The sequence below is a fragment of the Zingiber officinale genome, chromosome 9A (genome assembly GCF_018446385.1).
Source record: "Zingiber officinale cultivar Zhangliang chromosome 9A, Zo_v1.1, whole genome shotgun sequence".
Taxonomy (NCBI): Eukaryota; Viridiplantae; Streptophyta; class Magnoliopsida; order Zingiberales; family Zingiberaceae; genus Zingiber; species Zingiber officinale.
Window position 1 is genome coordinate 113,944,026 of NC_056002.1, and position 11,228 is coordinate 113,955,253.

Consider the following 11,228-nt stretch of genomic DNA (forward strand, 5'->3'; position numbering starts at 1 on the left):
CCTTGCTGCCTTGTCTACGGTCCCTTGGATGCTCCATCCTTCACCGGACCCAAAGCCATCAAGCTGAATCACATGTGTATCCTGCAAACCTTCACACTCACATACACATATCAAATAACGAGGGCAATCCTAACTTAAACCCTTTGCCCAAACACCAAAACACATGGTCGCACGGACCATTGAAATTGCTCCAACAATCTCCTCCTTTTTGGTATTTGACAATATGTTTAAGTTAGGGAAAACAAATAGCAAATAAACATGCTAAAAATAATAGACTTACGATGCCGAGGCTACACACTTGGACTTACACCGCTGAATGGACTTACGTTGCCAAGGCTTCACACTTGGACTTACACTGTCGAATGGACTTACGTTGCCAAGGCTACACACTTGGACTTACACCGCCGAATGGACTTACGTTGCCAAGGCTACACACTTGGACTTACACTGCCGAATGGACTTACGTTGCCAAAGCTACACACTTGGACTTACACCGTCGAAACAAAATGCAACATGCATTGGAACCTATCACAAGGCTCCCCCTATACCTAAGCTCCCCAATGAGCTAGGATTTTACCACAGGGATATTTAAGAACCAATCACAAGGCTCCCTCTACGCAAAGACACTTAAGGTTTTCCTAACTAAACCTTACTTCTCCCCCTTTGGCTAACATCCAAAAGGTTCTCCAACAATATCCCAATTGTTAAAAACTTGTCATCCAAACTGACCCTAAACTCATGTATTTATCCCCCATGGATCCCATACATCTAAACAAGTTGACATGGTCAAGAACAACGCTGAAAAACACTATCAGGCTGGTATCAGTCGACTGCCCCAAGTGCCAGTCGACTACCCCCTTCGACACAACCTTACAGAAGCATACTGTGGTCGAAAAATACTGTTACCAGTCGACTGGTATATGCACCAGTCGACTGATACCTTATTTCTACAAAAATCAATCTTTTCAGACCAACTTCATAAATGCACCAGAAATTCCATAGACCTCCAAAAATTACCAAATTTTGTGAAGAGATCTATTGTACCCTTGTCTACTTGGAAAAAATACATTACAAAATGTATCTATCACCAATCCCAAGATTGATACAAAATCCAAAACTAGCTAAATGGTTCAATTGAACCTTGACCTAAAGTCCTAGTTTTGACTTCCTCTTGATGTATTTGCCCATACCAATCCACAATGCATCCCTAGCATTGGTATATATGACATCTATACATCAAAAACCAATTGTCATGCATTATGCCCCCAATGTCATATTTCCTTGCATGAAACACAACCCAATTGTGTCAATTCCCTGAGGTTGAGACTCAAATCCATCTCCAAACCTTTTGGTACATTTCATGACTCATCTAGAATCCCAAGTAGTACCCACTTGAGATCCATTGGCCATGGGTCTCAAATTGACTCTTTGAGCTCCCCCTAGAGCTCTTAACCTTAGTCACCTCCCTAGGTGACTCATCCACAATCGTTAGGCCATATTAGTGCACCTTCGGTGACACTTGGCCTACAAACCTAACCTTCTTAATCTTGGACACCTTGTCCTTGGTTAATTTAACCTTACCTTTAAATGACTTTATCTTGCCATTTATTGACTTCTCCTTGCTATAGTCATATGCAACTCTAGCATAAGACTTTTCATTAGCATTGGAGACACTAGATCGGTATCCTAGACCCGATCTATCATTGTTGGGTCTTTGACTACCCAACATCATACCTAAACCCTTAGATCTAACATTGAATCTTTCTAGGGTTTTCTCCAACCTATCAAGTTTTGCCTTCAAAACTTGATTTTCCCTTTCTAGGTTCCTAAACCTAGAGTCAACATGTCCACCATGGACATTCCTAGACCTACCCATTTTTCTAGGCATATGTCTTCCCTTCTTGGGATTAATGCCTTGGGTCTCCTTGGGTCTACCATTTCTAGAGTTATCATGAATTGGTCTCCTAGGGTTATGATCTACACTTACCCTATTCCTATCATGATATTTAAATCCAAAATTTTGCATGGGCATATAATGATTAACATTATTTTTCGTAGCATGAAAGGAGGAATGAAAATTTGAATTGCATTTCAAATTAGGGTATACCTCCCTTACCCTTGAAGCTCCCCCTTGACTTGAGCTCTTCTTCTTTTTCTTCTCTTTCTCCCATTTCTTCAATTGCGCTAGATTCTTGATCTCTCCCTTCTTGGGGCATTTTATGTGGTAGTGGCTCTTCTCTCCACACGTGAAGCATATAATGCGCAGTTTCCTTCTTTGGTCTTCTTCATTCCTACAACCCTTGTTAGTGTCTAAAATAACTTGATTGAGTTTAGGAGTTACCTCTTTCTTACCCAATGGACATCTACTCTTGTAGTGTCCCTTCTCATTGCACCCGAAGCACACAATATGATCTTTTGATTTTGCTTTGGTGGAGGTGCTCACTAGGTTGATTTCCAAGACTTCTTCTTCTTCTTCACTTGTCTTGGATTCTTCTTCAACCTTTGAGGATGTATCCTCATCCACACTAGTAGATGACATTTCTTTATCCTTCTCCTCTTTGGAAGTTGAGTGCTCGTCACCTTCCGGTTGCTCCTCCTCATCTTGAGTCATTAAGTCCATCTCCTTAGGCTCTTCTTCTTCTTGTGTAGGCATAAGTTCTTCCCATTGAACCTTCTTTATCTTGTTCCACAAATCATGGGTGTTCTCGTATTTATCTACACGGCTCATCATGTCATTAGGCAAAATATCAATTAATATAGATATTACCGTGTCATTTGCCTTTGACCGTGAGGTTTGCTCCTCCGTCCAATGTCGTGGTCGGAGCTTCTTCCCTTTCTTGTCCTTCGGGACTTCGAACGGCTTTTTGACCACCATCATGGTGTCCCAATCCGTGTCGAAGAAGACCTTCATCTTCATCATCCAATATGTGATGTCCCCAAGGCTTCCTCCTTCAAACTTTGGAGGTTCAATCAAGCCGGTCATCTTCTTGTAGTTGCTCTTCTCGGCGGTTAGTCAGGTAAAGTGCAGACCTCGCTCTGATACCACTTGTAGGAGGATCGGTGGCCGACTTGAAGGGGGGTTGGATAGACGGCGCCCCCAAATACTCGTTTCTTTCTACAATGTTAGTGCGCAAGCGAAAATACAAGCAAACAAGTAGAAAGACTAAAACTAAGAAAGGAAACGCAAACCGCTAACACGTTCGTTTACGTGGTTCGGAGATAACTTGCTCCTACTCCACGGCTGTTCGTAAGGTGGACGATCCCTCAATTCGTCGATGGATTAGCCCCCGGAAACTCCGGCAAGCACAATCCTCCTTGTCGGTGGAGAAACATTGCCACAACTCGATCAAGAACACTTGGATTGCTAGAGCACTAGATGACTACTAATTAGACTTTAACCAAGTCTAATTTCGTCACCTTGGCCGGCCATCCCAAGCTCCTTCTTATAGACCTTGAAAGAAATTAGCAAGTTGATTTGCCCGTTACCAGTCGACTGGTTCTTACACCAGTCGACTGGTGCCAGCCCAACGGCATGCCAACAGCTATCTACCAGTCGACTGGTCCCAGGACTAGTCGACTGATCCCAGCCATTTCGGGCACAGAGAGCTTCTGTGCTCACCACTAGTCGACTGATCCCAGTACCAATCGACTGGTACAACCCTATACCTAGGGTTCCCATCCCAAGTACATTTCTCTCAGCACTCGAACCCTCATGACTCACTTGACTCTTCTTTGCAGCTTTGACCTCTTGCCTTCAAACCCATTTCCTTTGGCTCTCGTCCCTCGGATGCATCCAAGCCCGCGGCTCGTCCACAATGTCATCCTTCGCGTATGCCTCGAAGTCGCTTCCCTCGGCCCTTGTCCTTGCTGCCTTGTCTACGGTCCCTTGGATGCTCCATCCTTCACCGGACCCGAAGCCATCAAGCTGAATCACATGTGTATCCTGCAAACCTGCACACTCACATACACATATCAAATAACGAGGGTAATCCTAACTTAAACCCTTTGCCCAAACACCAAAACACATGGTCGCACGGACCATTGGGATTACTCCAACATCAAGTAGAGTAGATGAAAATCTACAACCCCAAAAATGCTCTAGAGTGAAAGAACTTTACAAGGATGATTTTACATTCGAAGAAAAAGAGGAAGATCACAATGATGATATTGAGTTTGTGTTCAATGAAGAATAAATTATTGGAAATTATGGAGAAGAAGAATCACAATAAATATGTGATATTTTATTGGTTGTGTAATTTTGAACTCATTTTAAATTCGATATTATTGTGTTGGAGTTATAGCATGTGATTTATTATTTAATTTATGTTGACACCGTGGAATCTGCCTAGCGGCGCCTAGTCCCCACCTAGGTGATGGTTTGACACCTAGCGAATTTTAGAACCTTGGTACTGATTTCTATAAACCAGCACCAAGGCTATAAACTAGCACTATCTTGTATGTAGGAGAGAGAAGAGAGTTGTTGTGCATATAGATGAGAGAGCGATTAAAAAATTTAGATTTTGGCTAGCTGCGTTAGATCACTCACATTGGATGTCGCCCATCGCTGCTCATATAAAGGTGTGCATGGTATCATTCTTGTACACACACACACTGCACATCGATTGTACGCGTTTATTGGTGATTGAGTGTGATTGCGAGCGCCTAAATCATTTTCGGACATCCCAAATCAATTTTGAATATTCGAGGTGCTCGAAAGTGATCTTGACACTTGAAATCCCATTCAATCACCCACAATATATATCTATAAGGAAATAATATCCTACATACCTTACGCGGCACACCCCGTGCAGACCCTGTACACATCTAAAAAAATTCAGTTTAAAATTTTTTATAATTAATATTATAACTCGACGCCTAAATTCTAAAAGCAAAACTCTAAATGACATACTCACAAACTAAAAAAAAATATACTTTGTTGCGAACGTAAGTCTGCAATAGATATAATTTTTTTTATTATTGTTTTTAATTTGTGGATATGTTATTTAGGATTTTACCTTTAAATGCTGGATTATACTATTAAGTACAAAAAAAAAAAAAAAAAAAAAAAAAAAACAAATATAAATCAAAAAATATTTGCAGCTTAAGATACGGAGGATATCATTCCTCTCTCTTTCTCTCTCTATATATAATTTTTTTCTAATTTATTTATATATGTTTTTAAAACTTATAACTGTGGTGGTAAGTTGTTTTATCTATTTACTACTTTTTTAAAATTTAATTATCTAGTTTTTCAAATTGATTAAATTTAGAAGTGATTGATCCAACCCATGTTAATTTCTCACTAATTATCAAAATAAATCCAAAAAAAACACAAATACATCATAATAGTCCAACATCACGAATAATTCAAACACAAACGATAAATGATATACCCCATCTGAATAACGAAGGGCTAAAATTTTAATTTTAGAGTAGGTCCACAGGCAGACAGGTCCAGGAGTTGCCACCGGCCAGCGCTTTTGCTCTTTTTTTCATTTCCAGCTCAATCAGCGTCAGCTATGCGCACTAAAAGCTAGATCAAGCAAATCTCACTCTACTTACTTTTCATTTTTACCAAATTGAAATTCTCACCCTTGCTGATTGGCACATGTATCCGCAGATAATAATAAATTGAATAGCAGAAATAACATAACTTTATATTTTTATTTTCAAGGTCATCACTGAAAATAAATTAAGTTCTCTGTACAAGTGAGAGGCTAAAAAAACCATTGAGGGGGACAGTTTTTAAAATGTCCTGAAGTCTGTAGGATCATTAACTGAACTTCAATTCCATACAACTCCAGAGAGATATAGAAGATAGAAGACAACGGAAAAATCAACGAGCAATATTTGGCATGATCGTATCATGCAGGCAGTGGCTCCTCTGCAATTGTACAATGAAACAAAGCTAATGTGCATTCAACTGGTTCATGGTTGTAACTGTAAAATAAAAATAGAAAGATGGAAACCTTTTGTTTTTCTTGCTGCTTGCTTTGAGATGTCACCAGAGGGTACATCAGGAAGATCGATAAGCTCATCTTCTTTGATCTCGACCTGGGAATCAGCTATAGGCTCTAATGCCTGAGAAGGAACTGTAGGCAAGGATTGGAGGGTAATCTGCAAGTATACAAAAGGATTCCAAGGTTAAATGCACGATCACTCAGATGTTGGATGCACAAATACAACGGAATTTGATTGTATTTCGAAAATTCAATGTCGCATCTTCAGGTCGGTGAACCAGGTAGTTACTCTAAACTGCACCTTTGGTTGCCTACTGAAACCACTAGACATTGTGTGCTCCAAGCAAAAGTTGGAAATAAATGGGTTGATGCAGTTTTTATAAGGTGCATGTTCAACTGTTTACTGAAACTGCTACTCATCATATACAAGTTGAATACTAAAAAATAAATAAATTAAGCATGCGACAATTCCATTGCAAAACCAGAAAGCCCAAAGGAAGGTATTGAGAGATTTCTGGAAGAAAAACTTGCCTCAGTTTCCAAATTCTCAAACTCTGCTAGAACCTCTTCCTCATCTTCAGGAGATAGACTCTCTCCCAGGATTGCATTTATTTCCTTCAAAATGGGAAAAAGAAAAGAAAAAGAAAAACAGCTCCACAACTTTAGGAAGTACATTCACATTTATGTGAGAGAGAAACTGGTGGAAATAAGAAAACTATAGATCAAAAAGAAGTACGATTAACATTTCAAAAAAAACTAAATAAAACTACACGAATTTAGATTTATCAAACTTTTCCAAGCTAACACTTTTATTTAAATCCTCCCTCTAAGAAAGAAATAAGAAAACAAAGGAAACATAGAGGTTACAACATTACCTTGTAAACACGATAATGACAATGCCCAAAGATATACAATTTTATACAACATAGTGTATTTATTTTAACAAATGTCCTAATGGCTATTTCAGAAGCAGCCTAACAGCAACCTAAGACTCAAACACGCATCCTTCACAAATTATGATCAACCAACTAGAAAAATTAACTTAGCTCTAAAAGGCAAAAAGAGAAACTAATGACCTGTTTCTTAATAAAAAAAAAACACAATTACCAGGATTTTAACCATACAGTTCTACCTCTAACTTGAAGCCAGGAACCCTAGGTGCTGGAGAGGACCACTTCTCTCTCACCTAGATTGTGCAATTATTTTTTTCCTTTTCACAACACCAAACAAGTCATCCTTAAAGACCTATAGCAGTTTTATCCTCTGTAGAAACCACATCCCCATCAATTATATTGTAAATATTGCAGTTTCTTCTTCTAAGTGGCTTGCTTGCATAATCAACATAACTTACCCATCATTTATATGGTAAATATTGAAGTTTCTTCTTTTAAGTGGCTTACTTGCATAGTTAAACATAACTTCTGTAGTCTTAGTCATTGACCAAGTCATCAATTTGATGTTCTAAGTTAAATATGAGATTTGTTTTACTGGTTAACCGTCTATCCAAATGAAGTGATTGGTCAATATGAGTCATGAATCAAATACAAAAGCTTGGGTAGAAAATCGATAACGACCAGCACAGATCTTACCTCTTGATAAGCCTTTGCCTCAGCAGAATCATCCATAAGCTTCTGAACATCCTCCAAACTGATCTCACTTTGTATAGACTTAATGGCATTACTTCCTGCCTTCAGGCTTTCAAATATAGCTTTCTGTCTGCTTGCTAATTCAACATCTGCCAACTGAAGCAGGCACAGAACTATCATAAACCCATTAAGTGGTACTATACTTGCATCTCTAGAAAAATGATAAAGAGACAATTATGCACCATACTTGCTGCTCAACGTTTATAAGCCAACCATCAACTTGTTTGAGTAGCTCTTCTTGAGTTTTCTTCTTCTTAAGTGCAAGCAATGCCCGATCTTTCCTCTTCTCCCGAATCAAGTCCCTAGCAGCTTGTTTCTCAGCTTCAATCACAACTTCAAGCTAATCAAGCAAAGGAAATGGGAACATATAATTCAGACATGGCTTTATAAGCAAACTACAAAGTTGTAACTGAAGACTGAAGCAGATTTTCATACAGGATAAATATCTCACATTGAAATAAGTAGATTGAAGAGGGAACAATAGCTTTTCAAACATCTTAACATCCCTAATGACATTTTTAGGGTCAAAAACAGTAAACCTGCTTACCACTAGTAGATGTCATGGTCAGGAAACTGTCAAGCTGGAAGGTAAGGAATTGAATTATGCTGGTAGAGTGGAGCTCTTAATATCAGTCATATTGGGCATATGCTAGTAGACTTCCAAATGCATAAAAAAAGGTTAAAGCAGCTCATGGCAAAAATTTTGTTATACGGTGAGAAATAGGTAATGCACAAGGAGATGGGTGGGTTGAAACGGAAGAGTAGTCACACTTAAATAGGCTTGGTTTATTTATATCCAGGATATAGCATGGTGGCATCTAAATAGGAATTTTTGTTATTAGGATGTTATTTAGTACATTCTTGGAAAGAATTCCATATGGATTATAAAGACATCTCTCAAGGACTTAAATTCATGCTGTAATGGTGTATGTATGCATAAATTTCTTGTTTGGAGACAGAAAGAATACAAGATTTGAATGGATTACTGTCACCAGAGAGTTTATTCTTGCTAATGAGGGAGATTACAAGTTACAAGTTTCCTGACAAACAAATGAAGGCAGTCACATCAATCAAACAAGGGAAGTGGAATCTTGAATATGTACAGCCATTCCAATTCTCATGCCTGCAGAAACTTTTTCTTTCTATTCCCATATTGAGCATAAGCAAGAAGGATGAGGTAGTTTGGACTTAATCAACTCAATGCAGTACACACTTAAACCAGATAAGCTAATGACAGGTAGAACTACCCCTTTTAGCTGGAACTGACTAGTTTAGTTTAAGGGAGTAAAAACAACAAATGCATAAGAAAATATGATTGCATTATAAGGTTGCAATTGAACAGAACAAGTAAATCCAGACAGATATGATGAAACCTATTAGTCCGAAAGCACCATGAAGAGCAACAAAAGGCTGCATCACTTAATTCACCAAGTAAAATCTCCTTGTGCTTCAGGACCCCATAGTAGCAAGAATGTGCTAAACTATTCACAGGAGTGGAAACTGCAGCGGTTACGAAATTGCAACCTTCCAAATAGGAACTTGTCAACCCATGAGCATACCATGAAGAAACCATGTTGATCTAGATTCTATAGGTTGAGAACTACTCTTATACATAAGCATGTAAGAAAAAAATTTTTAAATGAGAGACAAGAGAAAAGAAAGCATTGGTGTTAAATTGAAAGTTCTCACTGCCTAGAAAAGATAGTCCCTGTAAGAGGAGCTAGCATTGGGAAGAGTTCCAACCGTGCTCGAAAGGAAAAATTTAGTGCAGCTGTAATGAAGCTCAATCTATTTTGAATTTTGAACTTAAATGCACTGCAGCTATATCAGAAAAATTGTATACATACTTAAGGTGGGAATTGTGTGTGTTCTGAAGAGAATTTTTAAGGTGGGAATTGAAATGGATCTCTGTTACATATTAAAATGATGATATACATTGTAACAGAAACATGGATAATAAAAAGCAAAATTGTATTAATTCAAAATACTTCCTGTACATAGGATCTTGACCTCTTTTTTATAAATTGACAATAAAACTTATTTTCCATAAAATAAAAACTTCGTTTATCTCAATAACAGCTCTATAAAAACTCTAACTAACTTTTCTAAAAACTAAATCAGATTTTTCTAAAAAAATTCCACTATTTTCTAAGAAATATTACAAACTATCAAAATTTGATGACTTGGACAATTATAAACTTTTCAACAATATTTTAAATAGAATCTAAAATACTAACTGCGGTACTAAGTCATCAACTGATTAAGAATAATGTCCAACAGAAAATTAGACTTGGCCAATTAACGAAATGAGAGTTTGAAATAAACCAAGATAATTATGATATGATCATCCAATTCCATCATCTTTTAGCAGAGAACTGATTCACTATAGCCTGATGGAGAAGGTCACTGAAAAAGGGAATTTTGGTCTCTCTCAATGAGAATATACAACTGCCCTCTTACTTAAAATGCAGGCAACAGGGAAGGATACACTTGGAAATAATTGAAGATCGACGATGCCCTAGGCAATCAGCAATAACTCCTAAAAGACGGATTTTTCTAGATATTATGCTCATTTTGAGCTTGAAAATTCCCTAAAACCAAAAAAACGTTAACAAAAGTCAGACAATGACCTAATTAGCTGGGGGAACGGTCAACAAGTTCAAAGCACGATAGAACGAGATGATACGATGTGAAGGAACTACCTGCTGCTGGTACTGAGCGAGCTTGCGGCGTTGTGTCTTGAGAGACAGGATGGCTCGATCCACCTCCGTGATCTTGGGCTTCTTCACGAATATGTTGCCCATCAATCAAGTCCGTCTCGCCCTGAAGAATTCAGATCAACCGAAGAGGGGTGTAGACAATCAGAAGAGTAGGAAGAAAGGGGAAGATCGTCACCTTGAAAGAAGACGAAAGGCAAGACGGAAGGGGAGGAAGTTAAACAAAAGGATCAATATTAGGTTTTTTAGTGGACCGGCGAGTTTGTGTGATATGCCATGCAAAAACTCGCTGTAAAAGTCTTAACTTGATCGAGTCAATAATTGAATCAGCCCACCTCAATTAGATAAATAAAAGAAAATTCAATAATTCGTATTTATTTATAAATGACCTATTTTGGTTAAAAAAAAATAAAAATAAACCAATTTGACCTAGGTAGCTGCTCATGGTGCCTTGCTCGTCGAGCTCTTTTCAACCGCAACGCTTGAATCATATTTGTTATTTTTTAAAAAAAATATGCTAGTTAAAAATTTGAGAAAAGTTAAAATAACATGCTTTTTTTTAGAATTGTCTAACATCTCATCCATGAAATGAGATGTTAAAATAACTACTATTCTCTTTATGATGATGCTTATATGTTTTCAACTCAGCTCGATGCTATCTAGTATGGATAATCATTTTCTCAAAGGTGAGTATTCCAGAGCTATGGTATAATGGTAAGATATTCAAGTTATCATCCAGATATCTATGATTCGAGTCTTAGTTATGATGAATTTGTAAGAATTTTTTCTCCAAATGGGGCACATAATTAAAGGACGTTGGGCTTTTGGGCTGCTCGCTGCGAGTGCTTCCCGATTTATCCTGATGGTCGATGGAAAACTTTCGTGGGGTCAGGCCGGTCACCCCA

The 11,228-nt window shown here is 38.1% G+C and overlaps 1 protein-coding gene across 1 annotated transcript; it reads right to left on the minus strand.

Annotated features, from left to right (window-relative positions):
• Window positions 1-5,631: 5,631 nt before the first annotated feature.
• LOC122020557 (vacuolar protein sorting-associated protein 20 homolog 2-like) lies at window positions 5,632-10,657 on the minus strand. Its single transcript, XM_042578534.1, has 7 exons — window positions 10,502-10,657; window positions 10,309-10,429; window positions 7,794-7,946; window positions 7,550-7,702; window positions 6,492-6,575; window positions 5,970-6,117; window positions 5,632-5,884 (listed from the first exon to the last, which is right to left on the minus strand). The coding sequence occupies exons 2-7, from the start codon at window positions 10,408-10,410 to the stop codon at window positions 5,865-5,867; spliced, it is 660 nt and encodes a 219-aa protein (XP_042434468.1). The 5' UTR covers window positions 10,411-10,429; window positions 10,502-10,657; the 3' UTR covers window positions 5,632-5,864.
• Window positions 10,658-11,228: the final 571 nt, after the last annotated feature.

Excerpts from the sequence above, each read along its gene's own strand:
- LOC122020557 (XM_042578534.1), bottom strand. The coding sequence starts at position 10,410 with ATGGGCAACATATTCGTGAAGAAGCCCAAGATCACGGAGGTGGATCGA. Across the intron at positions 6,576-7,549 it reads AGGCAAAGGCTTATCAAGAG|GAAATAAATGCAATCCTGGG; the intron begins GTAAGATCTGTG and ends CCCATTTTGAAG. Across the intron at positions 6,118-6,491 it reads TTGAGAATTTGGAAACTGAG|ATTACCCTCCAATCCTTGCC; the intron begins GCAAGTTTTTCT and ends GTATACTTGCAG.